This window comes from Pyrus communis, chromosome 6, assembly GCF_041283825.1.
Source record: "Pyrus communis isolate YQ-2024b chromosome 6, ASM4128382v1, whole genome shotgun sequence".
In the NCBI taxonomy this organism is placed as follows: domain Eukaryota; kingdom Viridiplantae; phylum Streptophyta; class Magnoliopsida; order Rosales; family Rosaceae; genus Pyrus; species Pyrus communis.
In genome coordinates this window covers 9,463,482-9,483,444 of record NC_142570.1, presented here as the reverse complement: position 1 = coordinate 9,483,444, position 19,963 = coordinate 9,463,482, and the positions used below count along the sequence as shown (strand labels likewise).

The 19,963-nt window shown below is 39.2% G+C and overlaps 2 protein-coding genes across 2 annotated transcripts; both read right to left on the bottom strand.

Moving 5' to 3' along the window:
- Positions 1-67: 67 nt before the first annotated feature.
- LOC137710891 (potassium transporter 3) lies at positions 68-4,974 on the bottom strand. The gene is made up of 9 exons (XM_068450048.2): positions 4,739-4,974; positions 4,198-4,441; positions 3,861-4,109; positions 3,686-3,736; positions 3,328-3,588; positions 3,196-3,248; positions 2,325-2,439; positions 1,878-2,132; positions 68-1,671 (listed from the first exon to the last, which is right to left on the bottom strand). Exons 1-9 carry the CDS (start codon positions 4,739-4,741, stop codon positions 575-577), a joined length of 2,328 nt encoding a protein of 775 aa, XP_068306149.2. The 5' UTR covers positions 4,742-4,974; the 3' UTR covers positions 68-574.
- A 903-nt stretch (positions 4,975-5,877) lies between these two features.
- Positions 5,878-11,612, bottom strand: LOC137710717 (calcium-dependent protein kinase 1). The gene is made up of 8 exons (XM_068449825.2): positions 10,587-11,612; positions 9,877-10,020; positions 9,310-9,462; positions 8,577-8,692; positions 8,215-8,382; positions 7,542-7,669; positions 7,333-7,432; positions 5,878-6,472 (listed from the first exon to the last, which is right to left on the bottom strand). Exons 1-8 carry the CDS (start codon positions 11,269-11,271, stop codon positions 6,389-6,391), a joined length of 1,578 nt encoding a protein of 525 aa, XP_068305926.2. The 5' UTR covers positions 11,272-11,612; the 3' UTR covers positions 5,878-6,388.
- Positions 11,613-19,963: the final 8,351 nt, after the last annotated feature.

Below are 19,963 nucleotides of genomic sequence, written 5' to 3'. Positions count from 1 at the left end.
CCAGGGTTGTTAAAAATGTACCGACACAAGGCGTGCAAAATAAATATCCCTATCTTATTACCAGAAGTAGGTATAAACTTGATGAAAATTTTAATAAAGTAGGAATCAAAAGAAAAAACAAACTCAATGAATCTGTTTTGTAATGAATTCTGAATGACACAATGTGTATGAACAACTCTCAACTCTCAATCTCCCTTGAGCTGAAAAAACAAAACCAAAAACAAAGAAAATCCTATTGTAAACAAAAATCGATTCGAATGAAACAGCAAAATCTGAAAATTCTATCATGCTCTGGGGTACGGGGGGAAATACGAAGAATGTGGCTTCAAATTTTGTGGGGGCAAAATTCAATTATTTTGGAACCACTTACACCAGACAACTTGACATGGACATGAAGTTAGGAACCTCCTCCACCCATGCTTTGTGCCAAGTGAGCACACATATCTTCCATACCAAGAATCTGAACTTATTCACACAAACCAAAAGTGCTTTTTGCTCTGGACAAAAGCAGGCACAATGGAGGTTTTGCTGCCAAAATATGCAACATCAGAAGATGTATTGTCGGAGGTTTGCGTTACACGATGTAGTTCATGCCCACCTTGATCAAACAAATATGAGGGATGTTCAGAGTAACAGCGGGAGAGCGGCAATTCTTGCGTAAGAAAGAGTAGGCAACATCGATAGCGCACTTCTTTAAGAACGATGAATTCCATTTCGCCTTTAAGTATGCCTGACCTATTACATATGCTACCCCGGCATGTTTTGCTTCCACAAGTTCCTGGAGCTGTTCCTTTAGGCGGGAGTCTTTGCATTTTGCATCCAGCAATCCAAACCGAGCCCGCCTCCAATAGTTGAGTTTTGGTGCTTCTTGCTCGTAGTTGGCCTGCAAGTTCTGCAGCGTGGGAGACTTGGCACTGCTCACAATCGCTGAAGAACTTGAACTGCTGCTTTCTCCAAGGCCAGAAGTTTGTGCCATAACCAACACCGTGCCAAACTTCCCAGATGTCTTCACAACTGCCATACGGCGGTCCACAGTGCCTTCAGGGGTTCCAGAACCTTCTGCTTCCATTTGGATGAACTCTGCTATGCTCATCACCACATCAATTTCAAAGTCGTCCCCATTTTTAAAGACATCTTTGTACCCATTCCGAACCATACAACGGTACATCCCAAAAGATTTGGGTCCAATACGGCCAACAAGATACCTTTCTTTTTGGGGAACATAAGGAACAGGAACAGTTTTAACACAAACGAAGACAATCACTTGGTAAAAAGCCGGTAGGTTGGTTAAGAAATGAGTAAATGATGCTGGGACTCCGGTAGACAATTCAGTGTAGATGAGGCCAATTCCAGGGACCCTAACAATGCCAAGACTAGGACCCAGCGTGAGCATCCACTTCATTGAAACCTTGTTATGCAAGTCATACAAATACTTCTTCTGCGTGCCATATTGCCAGACATACATAACTACCAAGAAGACAGCAGACAAAACCAGGGGAAGCCATGTACCTTTGAGGATTCTCACGCACAAAGATGAAAGGTAGACGGCTTCAACTGAACCGAAAAGTACACAAAATAAAAGGGAAAGCATGAAACTCTGATGCCAAACAAGGTTGATGACTAGCGATACCAACCACGTAGTTATGATTGTAACACCCAAAAATGCAATCCCTGATATTAGAAAAGCAGGATAAGCTTTCATTTACAAAAATAAAGAATAAACATGACATAGAAATTTATTGTTATTTTGACCATCACTTGACAAAAATTACGAGTCCTCGTACTTTAGCAATGGCACATATATGGCTCAGACATACTCGTCAATAAGAAGAATAATAATATCTTGTAATTTATTTTTTAGAGCAAAGATGACATACCATAAGCATTTGCTATACGAATTGTGTCTTGAAATCCAATTGTGACAGCCAGACAGATGATCATAAGAAACCAGTTCAACTCAGGGATGTATATCTGACCAGATATCCTTCTCTTTGTATGTACAACCTTGACGCGAGGGAAACATCGTATTGCCTGACACTGCTTGACAACTGAGAATGTGGAAGAGATAACAGGTTGACTGGCAACAATGGCAGCCAAAGGTGCAACCACAAGTACTGGCCACAATAAGGGAGCTACAGAAAAGACATGAGCATTCTTTAGGACAAAAATCAGCAGCTCTTAACTGAATAGTTCTTTAAAAATATATACTGCAATGCAACAATGCTCATCAATTTTCACAATGTCAAGTGTTAACGGGAGATGCAGGCTGTAAAGTATGCACGCCAGTGCATTCCTGAATCAACGGAAAAGCTCTAGAAGCTTACGTGGAACAGAAGCGAAAAAGCTCATAGATACTGCAGATAGATTTCTCGAAAGAAACGCAGCTTGTCCCATGTATTGAAGTATTAGGCATGGGTAAATCACAAAAGAAAATGCAACCTGCACATAGCAACATGTGTTAGTTTTCCCCTTGCCACCTAGGACTGCTGACGTAGAAACTAGTGGAGTAAGGTGACGCCAGCTGGATCAAATTCAATTGTAAGATTCACTTTTGAAAAGAAATTGTTTAAAGTAGAAATGGCTTCAATCAGATTATGAAACGAGCTAGCAACTGGTGAAGGTGTGAGATAATCTTTAAAGTCTAAAACAAAAAGTTCCAGGTCTCGAAAAGTTGTTTAAGGCGAGAGGTATGGAATTTAGAGATACTCCTGCAGGTTAAGGCCGCTTTTCAAAGCAAAAAAAAAAAAAAAAAAAAAGGAAAAAAAAAGAGAATTGTATATATTACAAACAAACCATGAGTGCGTTTCTGCCATCAGATCATTCTCCATGTAAATTAGACCAGCATATACCAGTGTATATTTCTCCTAAAAACAAGTTTCGTAACTATTAACTGGAAAGTTCGATTTTATTTCAGAAACCCATTCAGCATATCAACCTACGAAAAAGAACTACACATCTAGACAATAAGTTTCACTTCTAACACCAGTGTTTTGTTGCCGTAATCTCAAGTCCTAAAACCTGTTCTTCACACCACAATGGAAAATCCCAAAGCAGTGGGGCTCAAAGCTCTTATAAAATGCAAAAACAATTCAAACAAACAAAATGATATTGTTGCTCATTCCTGACTTCAATGGACAAACCCACAGCTTATCACGAACTGAAAGGCCTAATTTTACCAATATTGGTAGTGCATACCCTTACTGGTGCTGTTCTGAAGTGGCCAAGATCCGCAAAGATGACTTCAGTTCCTGCAATTCAACAAACACTGCACAATTAGGAGGAGCAAAAGCTAAGGAACAAAAAGAAAAATGCAAGTGCTCTACTTACCAGTCACACATAAAAGTATTCCTCCAAGAGAAAGCCAGCCATCTTTTCCTGTCGTCTTAAAGAATATGTAAATGTAATAAGGAGAAAGAGCCTGATATACCCTTGGATTCCACTCGATGATATTGTAGATTCCAACAGCAGCAATTAACAGTAGCCAAAGGATCATAATTGGAGTGAAAATGAAGGCCAATTTGTGGATGCCACGGTGTTGCAAAACAAAAAGGGCAACCAATAAAATACAGGCAATAAGAACCACCACACCTGGTTGTGTAGAAGAGTTTGTAGCTAAAATGGCATGAGATAAAGTGAGGTAAATTTCAGAAGTGAAGAAAATTTTAACGTGGAAAATATCGCTCACCACTATGCAAATTCGTTGCTTGAAATTGTAGCCCCTCCACAGATGCAAAAACTGCAAATGACCAAAGACTTTTTAGCAGAGGTTGTAAAAGAACCATGCACGAACATAGAAATCAATCATTACAGTCCAACCGGACCATTTAAAGGATCAATGAGGTCAGACAAAGAAATCTTACTTGATATTGCAGGAGTGAGGATACCAACACAAATCACCATGGAAGCTCCAAATAAAACTACAAGAAGTAGACAGGTTTTTGAACTTTTATGTCTCTCGATAAACCTTTTCAATGGAGAAGTGGGCCTGTTCGTATTGGAACAACCGGGGTAGTGGTATGTGGAGATCTCCTCATCAGATGCCTGATAATTAGGCAGCAAACAGAATTTTGCATTTCTACAAAGGAGTGCGTATAATGCAATAACACCACCTGCAAATGACCCAACAACACAGCGATAAATCAATGAAGCAAGCAAAAGGTTGTGCAAACAGTGAGGAAAAGTGCATCAGCTCTTTACCTTGACCATTGTCGTTGGCGCTCAACATGACAAGGACATACTTTAGCAAAGAAATAAGAGTAAGAGTCCAAAAAATCACTGAAAACACCCCAAATATTGCATCGTCGGTTTGGTAATTGAGCAATCCTCCAGAAAATGCACATTTATAAACATAAAGAGGGGGAATGCTCAAAGCACCGAAAAGCAAACCAAAACTCTTATACAAGAAAAGGGCATTTTCCCTACATTGACCTCTTCTGTTAACCTGTTTAAACAACACAAACAAAGTGCTTAAATTCTCAATCTTTTTAAGCTAAACACCAAACATTTAACTAATTAAACACAATCAATTACTCTATTCAAGGCAACCCCAAATTTCTAACCTTTTTTTCATTTGTTTTCGATTTCAGTTTAACTAAACTAAATTATTTTGGAATTTAATGAAACATGACAAAATTATGAACTTTAGCATAAACTAACGAATGGGCGGGATTCAAACAAATTTCTTGCACTTTCTGGGTGATTTTTCTCGAGAAACAAACAGAAAAGTGAAGGATTTTACCATGGCCAGCCGGGGACGGATCTCTGTGCCCTCCTTGCCGCTTGAATCTTCAAGAAAATGATTAGAGAATCGAAACCACAGAAATTTTTGAGAAAGATTAAAAGACGGAATCGAGTTCGAAAGAGTCGAACGTTGTATCAGAGATCCAAATCTGGCGGGGTCTCCTTTGCGGCCGGGATTTTCTCGGTGTGTTTCAGTTTTTCTGTTTCGGTGGGCCCTCCCACAGGTCCAGAGCAATGGATTCGGCTTTTGATAAAACGTGTGTTTTTTATTGGGGTGCCAAAAGTGTATTTGCGGATTCATCCCTTGGAATTTTACGAAGTAACATATTTCACAGAAAATTAAGGATATTCTTATCCATTCGTCCATTTTTACTTCTCATTTCTAATACTTTTTTTTTTTTAATTTTCGACCGTCAAATTAAATAAATTAAAAAAAATTAATAGCAAAAAATTAGTAAAGATGTGTGGAATGTAAAATGGGTGTGAAACACTATCCAAAATTAATTAAGTATCCTTGTGTGGCAAGTATGAAAAAGGCATCGGCAAAGCCACTAAAGGACAAAAGTAGTTTCAGGCCCATTCGGACCACTTTGTGTGAAACTTCTAGTGACCTCAAGTGTGAAGTTGTAGAACTGCGAGACATGAGGAATAAGATGATTTGTTCTCGTGAAGTTGAGTCAAACGATATCATGTTTTATATTTTTCTAACAGTTTGTTTCTTTTGTCTTTGTGGTTTTGTAAAACTGAGGAATGGATTTTAAAATCGACTTTAATGTTATTTCTAAAGCAACCTAATCAACTATTATTTGCAATCCTCCTCTTTGCCCTTCTTTACCTGCCAAACGATTCAAACCCGATTTTGTGAAAATTACTTAAATTGCTGGTGTTATCGGTTCAAAACCATAACCAAATAATGTTCACAGCTTTCCCCATTTCCAAAATATACCCAAATTTTTATATCCTAATCCAATCCAATCCATTCAGACAGTTATCAATAGTTATCGGGTTTAACAGTTAGAATTACCATCCCTATCAACCCTATCTGGTTTTTCCATTTCTTTCTTTATGCCTTGCATTGCTTGTTGAATGTTAATTTCATTTCTTGTCCAACAAAATTAATGGAGTTGAAACATTAAATGCTGAAAAAACCAGAAGAAATCTTCATCCATATATATAAATAGCTTTCCTTGAACAGTTGTTGAAGGCAAAAAAAAATGTAGGCAAAATCCAAATCATTACATTTCTAGCTTCAACTGCTTTGATATTGCCCTATTGATAGTGTGGCTTAAAAGCAAACCAGCATTTCAGTTGCAAGGATAGTGTGGCTCACGAGCAAACCAACATTTCAGTTACAAGGTAAAAAAACCGTGAAACAGACAGGAAAAATAGGGAGGATTACATAACTTGGGAGTTGGGGTTAGAGAACCCGCATTTGCTCTTACACTGCACCGCATAAATTGCCAGAAAGGAGAAATCTCCCCTGCAAACAGCAGAAGGATTATCCTGCCGAAGGGCAGGCCAAGGACTTGCAATCCCAAACAGCTAAACTGAGATTGTAAGTGGTACATATCTCAAGGTGTATCAGGAACCCGCAAAATTAAGAAAACTGGTTAAGCCAGCCCAGCAAAACATTCAAACTGTGTTTAATTTATTTTCTTCGTCTATTTGTGACCAACTCAGGATTGCCCTTCCTCATCATGGCTGCAAATTCATCGTAGTTAATCCTTCCATCCTGCAAATAATTTCGGAATTCATTAACTGCGACAGAAACACTCTGGAAGAAACATCAAGGCTTCAAAAACACTCAAGACATAAACAAGAACAAGGAGGTACTAGTCTATCAGTTTGTTAGTATGGTGCGATGGTGTAACTATGAGAAGATAAGGTGCATTCAGTAACATGATTTCTTTTCCCCATTCAAATTCACAGAGACTGCCTGATTTAATGATTCGGTTCAAAACACGGGAATTATTATATTGCCCCTGTCCCAGCATATGGCCATTACAGTTTTGGTATCAGGATGTCAACTGCAATTTTGTGGTTAAAATCAACACTGTAAGCAAAGTCGTCTTCTCAACATGATATTCACTATAATATTGAGGAACAGTCAAACCCTAATCCTATAGGCATCATTTGTTACTTTGTTAGAGAGCATTGGCTTGGATAGGACTATTCACTATATTGAAGGCATTTTGAAAGAAGAAATGGATGACAACTTTCTTATTTTGTCCAAGTTGAAGGCTACTCATGAAGAAAAAGTGGTCCTTTTAACCCTACAATTTTTGTGGGGATTATTAGTTAGGATAGCTTTTCTTCATGAGTAACCTTCTTGGACAAAACATGGAAGTTCTCATCATTTCTTCCTTCAAACTGCGTTCAATATAGTGAATAGTCCTATCCTCTAACAAACGAGGCCTTAGTGACATATCTTCCTTGATGTAAATTTGTTAATCTCCCCTATGTGGTAAATAGGAGGAAAATATCAATATTAAAAACACACACACACACATAGAGAGAGCGAAGAAAATACATATCAAGATAAAGATATATATATATATATATATATGTTAAGACAAAAGATTAGGCACATACACGGTCCGTGTCAACTTCTGCAATGATTTCCTTAATTGTTTTCTCATCGCCCATATTATACTTCTTAAGTGCTTGCTCCAATTCTTCCATCGTGATGTACCTAAAATGAGAAGAGGTCAAAACATAATTTTAAAAAGTGACAGTTTGATATACAATTGAGAATGGGGTAAAACACAGCCATAACTATGTTACTGACAATAAACTGTTACCCGCTCTTGTCTTTGTCAAAATATTCAAAGGCTGTGTATAAATGGTCCTCTCTTTCCATTCTATTCATGTGCATAGTAGCGGTTATAAACTCGATGTAGTCAATCGTTCCATTTCCATCCACATCAGCCTGAAAATGAAACCAGAGTTTTTCAACTATGTAGGATTAGGGAATAGGTCATCCAATTGAAGAATTACACATCAACTATCTGAACAAGCCACACAGCTAACCGATGTAGACTTATAGGTTAACAAAGACTGAAGCACTTGGAAATTTGGAACAAAAGCTTGTTTAAAATTAAAGAAATGGATGGGTAAATGTGAAGAGAATGATGTTTCGAAAATAGTTTTGAAGTCTTATTTTCTCTCCTCATTCACTTTCCTCCACAAATGGAGAGATTGGAGGGGAAAGTGACATTCAGATCTTGTTTATTTTTAACTACTTCAAAAATGTCCTCAACTAATGTTTCCTCTCTACTTTTATCGGTAACTATCCAGCATGAGTAAGAGAAATCAAAAGTCTCTTCTCTTCTTTTTTTTTTTTTTTTTTTTTTTTTTTTTTTTTTGGGTTTCTCATGTCTTTTGTTTCTCTTCTCTCTTAATGACGAAATTACCAAAAACACTGGAATCATGAAGTTCACGTTGGACTAACAGTAAGAAGACTAGAGATATTACCGCTTCCATCAACTGTCTCACTTCTGACTCAGAGAGCTTGGTACCGAGTTTTGGAAGGCCAGCCTTTAACTCTTCATATGTAATTGTTCCACTGTTATCTGTGTCCATGGATTTGAACATTTCCTTCAAGCCTATGATTTCCTCTTCAGAAAGATTTTCTGCAATTACCTGCAAGAAAGAAATAAAGCACAACTTTATTGAATGTTTGGTCATGAAACAAGCATGCATGAGGAAACTGACAAATTTCTAGTCTCATGACATGGGCTGGACTAGCAGCATCCCCAAGCCCAGGATTCATTTCCACCAGCCTCATTCCAGTGCACAAAGAGGATGCTAACGATGTTGATAAAAGATGCTCTTACCTTCAATGCTACTTTCTTGAGTTTGTTCATTGCCCTGAACTGTTTCATTCTAGATAGAACGGCAATATCAAGAGGTTTATCAGATGCATCACCATCTTCTCGCATCCATGGATGGCCTGCATTGTGTTTTGAGTGGTTCAGAAACTGTAGCTAAGAAAAAGCCTCAACGCATGGAGGATGTTTAACACAGGAAGCACAAAAATCTAATGGTAGGAACTAGCAAATATAATAAGTCAAACTACAGAGCTAGCAAAGATAATTATGAAACTACACCTAACTATTCAGAATAATTACTCAACACCATATCCATTGAGCTTCTTCATACTGTTCTCTTGATCCTCCTGATAAACCATATGGCTAGCCAGTCCGCTTAGATGGAATTGTACCAGGAGCATCCTCCATAACATTCACCGTTTAATTTGTTAACATGATGCCAACAAGGAGATGATACTATGTCATCATTCCTCGAGCACAATCACAACTACACGTTATCCAAAATCATGCCCGCTTCTACGTCGAGAAAGTAGGCATAAATGTTCTCAACAATTCTATTTTTATAATTTTTGGTTTTTGGGGATGAGGGTAGGTAGGGTTGCGAGAGGGAAGGGTGTGGGAAAGTGAATCATCAACAGTTATAGAAACACTAAAACCAAAAAACGAAAAAAAATTAAAATAGAAAGCATGCAATATTTAAAGTATTCCATGTCTAGGAATATGTCATTGTGAAACTTACTTAGGACGTCAGCTGCAGTAAGTCGTTCCTTAGGATCAGCTCGGAGCATTTTCTTCACAAGATCTTTGGCACTGCTGGATATGGAAGGCCAAGGGTCAGATGCGAAGTCAAGATGTCCCCGAAGGATTGCGTCAAAGATACCTTGTTCATTCTCTGCGCATAAAATACAATTTAGAAAAGTGAAACTGATGACCCCTTTAAGTGGCAACTTGTACTAAAGTGATAAACTGAAAATGGGTGATATCCTAAAATTCTAGCTGCTTCTGAGTGTTGACTTAATGCATACTTCAAGTCAATTCACTTGTTAGAGCGGAAGTAAAGTATTTATACATTACTTGGTTTAAGAAAAAAGGCTTCGATTTATCAGAATTGGATGGAAAAATAAAGCTAATATGGTAGGCGTTCATCATGAGATTTTCCGGTATCAACGGAGAAACAAATGACACATTCATGAAGGAATACTTAGAATTCTGCATTTCTACTCACTAATAGAAACCACTGCATGGCAGTTGTTAAAGAAAATAAAAATCTCTGAATACAGTTACTCTTAAGGAAGAAGAGCCATACCTCCCCAGAATGGTGGTACCCCACAAAGTAGAATGTATAGTATCACCCCTGCACTCCAAATATCAGCCTCAGCTCCATAACGACGACGTAGCACTTCAGGAGCAACATAATATGCACTTCCCACAAGATCCTTAAATACATCTCCTGCATAAAAAATGAACTGTAAAGTCCTATGGTATGATAACAATGAAGGCGAGGAACAAGTTTCCAAATTCAAAATACAAGCAACATGGAAGGTTGACAGAAGACCCAAAACAATCAAAATACCGAGAAATAGGAGTAAGGACACTCGGGCAAAGTGGCAACCATAACATGCTTGTTAGTTATTCATGGTTTACAAGCAGAGTAGGATTGTGCGCTCTTTTGGTGCAATGACCACCAGAACAAAATGCTTGCCTCCCAACAATAAATTGATATCCCCACAAGCATTTGGGGTTCACCCAATCCTGACGGACAATAACCGGAAACAAGTAACATATAACTCACGAGGGTAGGTGATGGGGGGGGGGGGGGGGGGGGGGGGGGGGGGTGTGGGTGGAGTTGGTTTAACCGATAGCTTTACCAATTAAATATATATATGATCAACATACAAATTGAAGCAAACACATTGCTTGTTTCAGCTTTCAAGATTGGGGGTTTTATATAACAGATGTTAAAATATACTGCAACAAAACTACACATGATATTCACACCCTCAAAGTTGAGCTCACCTGGCTTAAAAAACACCGAAAGCCCGAAATCGGTGGCCTTGAGCGGCGAGTCCTCGTTCTTGCTCAAGAGCAAGAAGTTCTCCGGCTTCAAATCCCGATGCATAACCCCCATCGAGTGACAGTAGTGGACCACGGTGACGATCTGGCGGCAGAGATTGGCCGCAGCTCGCTCGGAGTAATGCCCTTTGGCAATGATCCGATCGAAGAGCTCGCCGCCGGCGCAGAGCTCCATGACGAGGTTCACGGAGTGTCGGTCCTCGTAAGCTCCCTTGAGCTCGACGATGTTGCGGTGGCCGGTGAGGTGGTGCATGATCTGGACCTCGCGGCGGACGTCCTCCACGTCGTCTTGGTTGGTGAGCTTGCGGGTGGCGATGGATTTGCAGGCGAACAGCTGCTTGGTCTGCTTATCGGTGACGAGGTAGGTGACGCCGAATTGGCCGCGGCCGAGCTCGCGGCCGAAGGTGTAGGTGGACCGGACGTCTTCCATGGGCCGGCCGAGGACCCGGCCGAGGGGAGCGGTGCTGGAAGCGGAGGTGGTGGTTGGGGGTGTGTGATGTTTGGGTTTGGGTGGGGCGGGGGCATTGGGAGGGAGGATGCGGACGGCACCGTTTGATGGGTGGTGGTGGTGGTCGGCCGGGTCTTGGGCGGAGGAGGGGAGAGTGCCGCTGCTGCAGTTGTTGCCCATTTTTTTTTGGTCAATTGGGGGTCAACGATTTATTTGGAAGATTTAGGGATGTTAGGACAGGGAAATGGTCGACGGTGGGTCGTCGTCAATGTGGACGGCGTTTTGGGTGGCGGAGTATACAGAGTGGGGTTGTTGTGCGAGTCAATCGACAATAATGGACTTCTAGAGGGGTATTGAGTTGACCTTGGTTAAAGGGTTTCTATTTTTATTTGAAAAATAAAAATAAAAATTAGATTGCAAGTTGGTTTGGAAATTATGATTCATAACGTCAAAATTTTACGTTGGAACACGCCTATATCGTATCCAACTGAAATTTTGAACTCCAAAGAATTAACTTGTACGTTAACCTTGCAAGTCGTAAAATCATTGTATAGGTACCATGAGGAAAAAATCGCTCCATTCTCTAAACAAAAGAAGAGGTTTGACTACTTCCTATATAACCAATTAGTTTTATGGTGGAACTCCAACTTTCTTCATAGTATCAGAACAGGTTATCCTACGTGTGAAGTCAAACGGCCACATGCATTCCACATCATCATGTTATGTCGTTCACGTGTTAGGCTTAAAAATTCGTCACATGTGAAGGGGTGCTTTGAGAATGAGCCCCACATTGATGGGAGGAGGGACCTTGCATATGTTTATAAGAGATTGGGCTACTCCTCATATTACCAATTGGTTTTATGATGAAATTCTAACTTTCTTCGTCGAGTTCCACCGTGTGTTGGGTTTATTTTCCAACACAATTGATATTTGCGTGTAATATTATGACAACATATATACGAAAATGTTCTCGTTTTGATTCTATGCATCATATTATAATTAGATTATAGATTTGAATTAGTAATTAATACTCCGATGTAATATTTGCTAGGTATGTGATAAATGATACGATTTAGTATGTATGATAATAAGAAAACATGCCATGATTAATTAGTAGTATTTCTTTACAATTTGGCATACCAAAATTTACTAATTTAGTTAAGAAAATCAAATACACGTTAAAGTTGGGAGAAAATAAACAAAAGAAGTGAACCTTTTGAGTACAAAACAGCGCTGGAATCTGCATGATCTCAAACTCCACATGCACACAGGGAAGAAGATCCATTTTCAATGAAAATATTTGAAGCAAGCAAACTGAGCATTTGTCATGTGTGACGCTCATGTCATTTTCTGGACACAAAACATGAAGGCGTTACGTGACAAATCATGGGTTTGAAAAGTATAGTGCATGTCCTAATATGCCAACTTGAAGAAGTACCAACTGACCATGTAAATATATAAGGCCATTTCACACCAAATGAGAGCCAGATGACTCTCTTTAGCCCTATATAGCCTTTCAAGAAATTATATTTTAATGAATAGTGTAATACTATATTTCATACCATCTCCAACCGAAGGGGTCAAAGGGTCATAGGCCAAATATAGCCATGTGACAAAAAATAATCTCCAACCGAGGGTGTCAAAAGTGTCACATCCCGGCCCGGGCCCCCACCACATCCCGGGCTCGACTCCACCGTAACACGATATTGTCTGCTTTGGGCCCCGATCATGTCATCACGGTTTTGTTTCTGGGAACTCACACGACCATAACACGATATTGTCCGCTTTAGGCCCCGACCATGCCATCACGGTTTTGTTTCTAGGAACTCACACGAGAACTTCTCAGTGGGTCACCCATCATGGGATTGCTCTTGCGCGAACTCGCTTAAATTCAGAGTTTCAACGAAACCCGAAGCCAGTGAGCTCCCAAAAGGCATCGTGCTATGTAGAGATGGGAATATACATATAAGGCTTATAGGATCCACTCCCCTAGACGATGTGGGATGTTACAATCCACCCCCCCTTAGGGGCCCAACGTCCACATCGGCACATTACCAACCAGGGATTGGTTCTGATACCAAATTGTCACATCTCGGCCTGAGCCCCCATCATATCCCGAGCTCGACTCCACCGTAGCACGATATTATCTGCTTTGGGCCCCGACCACGCCCTCAAGATTTTGTTTCTGGGAACTCACACAAGAACTTCCCAGTGGGTCACCCATCCTGGGATTGCTCTCGCGCGAACTCACTTAACTTCGGAGTTCCGACAGAACCCAAAGCCAGTGAGCTCCCAAAAGGCATTGTGCTGTGTAGAGATGGGAATATACATATAAGGCTTACAGGATCCACTTCCCTGGACGATGTGGGATGTTACACAAAGATCATAGGCCAAACATAATTTATTATTTTAATTGAATTAATATAGTTAATTGAATTAAACTATCATATTAAAATAATGTTTTTCGAACATATTGGAATATTATTGAAAGAGGTGGTCATTTGAAAATTATTGAAAAAATTAAAGGAAAAATTATTGGAAAAGAATATAATGTGAAGAATTGAAATAAAATGGGGTAAGATAGTATGGAATGGTGAAAAGTAAATAATTAGAAATTTTTTATAAAAAATAAATAAAAATTCGTCCAAAAAAAAGAAAGTAGGTTGGGCTCATCTGGCTGGCTGAAGATGGCCAGTTGGTTCGCCTAATTGGCTGGTTTTGGCCTGATGGGGTCCACAAGCGCTTTGGCCTAGCCCTTGGTTGGAGATGTTTTCGTATCATTTCGAACTATTTTTAGCCCTATAGCCCTTTGGCCAGATCGTTTGGAGATGGCCTAAGAGTAACTCCACCCCCTAAAAAAATACGCCAGCATCTAGCCTATTTAGCCCACTCAGTGAACAGTGATATACCCAATGAACAGTAATTGGCCAAAAGCATCTCCACCTCTAAAAAATGCATTGGCACAAAGTCTAAAAAATGTGCTGGCACCCAGCCCATTTAAAATATTATTAATTTTTTGGGTTAATATCAGTTTACTACCCTTAAATTTCGCGGTTTTCAACATTTAATACATGAAGTTTTTTTCGTCCCAGAATCATACCTAAAGTGTTAATTTTGGGACAGTCTCATACATCTGTTAGTCTGGCAGTTAAGTTTTCCGTTAACTGATGACATCGTACCCACATAGACAATGACCGGCCGTCACGTGTCAATAATGGTCTTACGTCGATATTAAAAATAAATTAAAAATTAAAAATTAAACATTAAAAAATTAAAAAATTAAAAAATTACAAAAGAAAAAGGTTGTCTTCTTCTTTAACAGAACTCACCCGATCCCCCGCACCCACCCAAGTTGCCACCGCCGTCCCATCCTTAGTCGACCCGGCCCACCTCCTTCGGGTCTACACCATTCTCTACCAGCAACAGAACTCACCCGAGTCACGTTTCCACTCGAACCTCAACTCCCCCGCCTTCCAACTCACCCACGAGTTCTTCCTCCAGGTCTGCAACTCCTTCCCTTTTTCATGGCGGCCCGTCTACATTTTGTTCTGCTACACTCAGTCCCACCACCCCTATTTCACCCACACCGCCGTCTCCTAGCAATATATGTTTATGGGTAATCAAAACCTAATAACTTCACAAACCAAGTTTGGAATAAAAACAATTTCTAAGGAAAAGAGATTAAAAATGGAAAACTTTGAATATTATTAAAAAAAAACCAAACAATTTTGTTCAAGAAAAATAGATAGGATAAAATCTTTACCTTCCAGAACATTGAAGTGTGTTTTGGATCAGATGAAAGAATCAAATTGTTAAATCCAAATTTCTAAGCGGATCTATGTAAATTTTGTAAGTTATTTACAAGTTAAGGTCGGTGCTGTTTCTTATTGTTGGCGAAGTGAATTTTGTAGACGGATGAGCCGTAGAAGGTGGGATAGAGACGAAGGAGGGGGACATGGGTTCTCTGTGAAGGGAGGTGCTGCTGGTGAAGCCGTTGCTGATCTTGATCTTCTTGGATTCGTGTTCGTTGGGGAGTTTGGGTGTGGTGTGTGGGTGAAAATGGCGGTTTGGGGAGTTTGGGAGTCGGTTGTCGGGAGGAGAAGTGGGTGTGGGATATAGGTGGCCGGAGAAGATAGCGACGACAAAGTGGGTACTTCAGAGAAGATGGAGGTGGGTGGGACGCGAAGGAGAGAAGGGAGGGAGATCGAACTCTTCCGGAGATAGAACTCTTCCTCTCAATGGAAGACGATTGGGCCCAAATTTTTAAAATTTTAATTTTTTTTTAAATATCCACGTGGCCATATTGACATGTGGCACCATGTTATTGTCCATGTAGGTGCCACGTCACCAGTTAACGGTTGATTTAACAGCAACCCTAACGGATGTTTGAAAGTGTTCCAAAATTATGACTTCATGTACCACTCTGGGATGAAAAAAACTTGATGTATTAAATGTTAAAAACCAATAAATTTTAGAACAGTAAACTGAGATTAACCCTAATTTTTTTATAAAATAATAAATAAATAAATGTAGTTTTAATTTCGGATAGGATTTTTAACCAATCTTGTCACACCGCATGTCATTATCCGAATGTACTATTTTGTGGATAGATGTCCAATAAGATTTTCAACTAATCCCGACGCGTCATGTGTCACTATCTGTTTACAATAATTTAGCCAAGATTTTGATCAGATTTTCAACCAATCTTGTCACGCCACATGTCATTATCCACACATACTATTTTATGGATAGATTTTCAACCAATCCCGACGCGCCTCGTGTTACTATTTATTTGCAATAATTTAGTCAAAATTTCGATCAGATTTTTAACCAATCACGTAGTGCTACATGACATTGTCAAGAACAACATCCTTTCTTTTTTTGTCTATATAAACCCTACATCCATCCTCATTCATACACCAAACTCAATCCTTCTTTTTTAGCTCAGAATCTTTCTTCATCGTTTTTAAATCTTGAGTTCTTACAATGTCTTCTTCAAGGAGATTGTATGAAATCAATGAGCACCAGAAAAAATTGTTGGCACAACATGAAGAATTGTTCAATGCGGAGGAAGGTGGAGATGAGGCTTTCGCAATGGAAGAGGATGAAGATGATGAAGATAGAAGGCAAAGGGCCTCACATTCCCGTTGTGTCATGGAAGTTGTGGATCAGATAGACAAACCTAGACGTGCCGCAAACTTTGATAGAAAGACGGAAAGACGAGGTAAATATCTCTTGGAAGATTATTTTATCCCTAACAGTGTATTCCCTGATCATATTTTTAGATGTCATTTTAGAATGCAACGAAGTTTGTTCAACAAAATCATGTGTGTTATTTGCAACCATGATCCATACTTTGTGCAAAAAAAAAAAAAAAAGATGTTTTTCATGTTCTAGGTTTTCTTCCTTTACGATTGCCTTGTGGATGCTTGCATATGAAGCATCTGTAGATCAAGTGAATGAGATAGCGAGGATGGGAAAAATAACTATTTTGGAGTTCCTCATGCGGTTTTGCTCCGCAGTCGAAGCCCTGTACACTAATGAGTACCTCCAGAAACCCACACCAAGGGACATGCAAAAGCTTTTGAAGAAGGCTGAGATGCGAGGTTTTCCTGACATGATTGGAAACATCGACTGCATGCACTGGACTTGGAAAAACTATTCGAGTGCATGGCAAGGAGTTTATGGCGACAAAAAATGAGCCAAAAATATCATTTCGGAAGCGGTGGCTTCATTTGATACTTGGATTTGGTATGCTTTCATTGGTTTTCCAAGAGCTCAAAATGACCTTAATGTTCTGGCCCAATCTCCAATGCTCGACGAGGTTCTGCAAGGAAAAGCACCGAGAGTCACATATTGGGTGAATGACCATAAATACGAATGAGCATACTACCTAGCAGATGATATTTACCCAACGTGGTCAACGTTTGTCAAAACAGTGCCACATCCACAAAGTGAAAAAGAAAAACACTTTGCAAAATGTCAAGAGGGGTGTAGGAAGGATGTGGAACGCTGTTTTGGTATCCTGCAAGCTCGTTAGGCGATTGTCAGGGCTGCTACCAGAATGTTTGCTGTCGAGGATCTTCGATCCATCATGATGACGTGTATCATCCTCCACAATATGATTGTGGAAGATCAGTATGATTACGATGTCGTCGATGAATACGAGCCGGACACGATGAACAACTTAAGAACACGTATCTATTGTGCTCATGACCACACCGAAGATCCCGTACAACACGAGCCATTGGAACGGGATGGGCATTACAATCACTTGATCATTGAGCGGTACACAAATATGCAACTACCATACTGGCACTTAACCTGTCAAACTGACTTGATTGAGCACCAGTGGAGATTGCAACAAGGTGAAGATTAAAAGGAACTTGTGGTGGAAGGATGTGGTTATTAGTTTATGAAATTTTATTTCGTGTGTTTTTTTAAGTTTATTCGGTGAGTTTATATAATTTTCTTTGGTACTAAAAATAAATAAGAAATTACATAAATTACTAAAAATAAATAAGAAATTACATAAAGTACTACAAATAAATAAGAAATTACATAAAGTACTTAAAATAAATAAGAAATTATACAAAGTCTGAGGAGCTAGGATATGTGGTGCTAGGATCTTCGTTGCTAGGATATGTGTAGCTAGAACCTCCTCGACTTGTTTCCATGTCTTTTGCAATCCTCATTCGCACCACGTCTTTTTTTTTCCAATGTCCAAAAATATTTAGAATTCAGAGACATTCCTTCTAGAGACTTGTTCATAGTGTCATGATCTGCTTAAGCCATCCTTTTTTCTCTAACCACCTGGCTTTTTCGATTAAGTATTTCTCTTTGTTTCTCATTAGCTGCATCACGTCTCTCAGTAGCTACTAAGATTGCTTCCATAGCCACAACTTTTGCCTTATCTTTAGCCACTTCCCGTGCCATGTTCAATTCACATTGGCATGAAAGTTCGTCCATATATTTTGTGCAGTCATTTTTAGAAGAACTCCCTTTTTTCTTTGCAGCCTTTTTACGTTAAGGCCTTAGGGATTGACAAGTTGGTTACATCTCCGGCACTTCTTCAGGCGTCCCTTCCGTCTCTTCAAATGTGCTGCCTTCCTGTTCTGCCAGGTCTGCTTTTGGCGAACTATGTAGAAGGACGTCATGCATGACAACTTCTGGACCAGTTGGCACAATTTTGTATTTGGGACAATCTTTGACAATTTCCCAACATTCCCATTTGTTGAATGATTTGTTGTGGTTCTTCACATTGTAGAATGCTTGTGTTTGTAATGTCTATAAAATGTGGGATAAGATAGTATTATAAAATGCGGGTGTAACACAAATAAATAAATTAAAATATTGATGCAGGTGGAATACATATAAATAAATAAAAATATTGACACCTGATCCGCTAAACTTGTCCCACTACAAACATTACTAGAAGCATGAGAGACAACATTTTTCCAACAAGTAAAGGATATGTTGAGTTTTTTCCAACGACCTTGACTATTTCTTGTGTCTTTACCAAGCCTATAGCAAAAAGCTTCCGTAAGCGGGTCATGAGTAATTTGAACCCAACATTGACACAACGTAACATCTTCGATAAGCTTCCACGTAGCCATTTTCTCACAAAAAAGTATATGAAAGCTTTGGTTGAAAGTGTTGAAAATATTGAAATGTGGTGTAAGGTGGAAGATGATGGTTAGGTATTTATAGAAAAAAAATTATAATTTTTTTTTAAAATTTTTTTTCTGTATTTTAAAACAATTTTTAATAATTTTTTAATAATTTTAATTAAGTTAATTAATCTGAATCGTTGGATTTGAAAAAGATTCAAATCCAATAGCCTAGATGTTGACACGTGGCCAACGGTAATATTTCTGACCGTTTGGTTTTTTTTCCCTTTTTTTGGGATGAAAATGGTGGACCGTTGACCTTGGATCAGACGGCCTAGAACGCGCCACGTCAACTAGCCGTTGGGTTCAAATTTCAAATTTTTTTGACCGTTGGAAATCCAACGGCCTATACCGCACCACGTGGCCACTTAAGGGTGAGAATTGGTGCGCTGCAAAAATGGGCCCCACCGCCTTTTTTTATTGGGGACGCACCCCCACTCGCATGTGTGTTACACGTGCTTAACACAAAAAAAAAAAAAAAATATATATATATATAAGTGCGCTTTGATATCAAGTTGACGCAAGCCTGATGTTAGATGGCCCGTCCCATGGCTCAGAACATTCTGGGCCGGACTAGAGACTGGCTTGGGCTGGAGCAAAAAAAATAAAGAGGCTGGCTTATTTGTGTGCTGTGAGCCGGCCTACCCACATGGGGTGGACTTGCTCTAAGATCAGTTACTATTTTTTTTATTTGCTAGTTGGATTGCTACCTCCATTGGAAATGCGTTTTTCCTACGTGACATGACAAATTATTTTAACTTTGCTACCCAATTGCTACTTCTATTGAATGCTGATTATATAGGGTTGAGTTTAAATTTTCTGAGATCATTATTTTAAACAAAAGATATTTTATATATATATATATATATATATTAAAAGGGTAGGGGAGTGGGCTAAGCCTCATAATGGGCTAGCAATAATGTGGTTCAAATTCACCTTGATGAGAATCGAACTTAAAACCTCTCACATACAAGTGAAGAAGAATACTACTAGATCGTAGTACTAGTCACTTCTTGGCCTTGGCCATCCAGTCAGCTGTTTTTAATCACTTCTCATGTTCTTAATCACTTTATTCCTTGAATATGTTCCTCAATATTTAACTGCAAAATGAGGGGAAAAACTAAAGAGGGGAAAAATTCCTTTCTACTCATAAATACAGATAGTCTAAGATACCTGTGTAACATTATGCAATAAATTAATAG

What these genes read in the sequence shown, in the direction of transcription:
- LOC137710891 (XM_068450048.2), bottom strand. An exon ending in CGCCAACGACAATGGTCAAG is followed by an intron (nt 4,110 to 4,197) that starts GTAAAGAGCTGA and finishes GGTCATTTGCAG; the next exon opens with GTGGTGTTATTGCATTATAC. An exon ending in TCGTATAGCAAATGCTTATG is followed by an intron (nt 1,672 to 1,877) that starts GTATGTCATCTT and finishes TTCTAATATCAG; the next exon opens with GGATTGCATTTTTGGGTGTT.
- LOC137710717 (XM_068449825.2), bottom strand. Translation starts at nt 11,271, where the DNA reads ATGGGCAACAACTGCAGCAGCGGCACTCTCCCCTCCTCCGCCCAAGAC. An exon ending in TCAAGAAAGTAGCATTGAAG is followed by an intron (nt 8,383 to 8,576) that starts GTAAGAGCATCT and finishes TCTTTCTTGCAG; the next exon opens with GTAATTGCAGAAAATCTTTC. An exon ending in CAGAAGTTGACACGGACCGT is followed by an intron (nt 6,473 to 7,332) that starts GTATGTGCCTAA and finishes AATTATTTGCAG; the next exon opens with GATGGAAGGATTAACTACGA.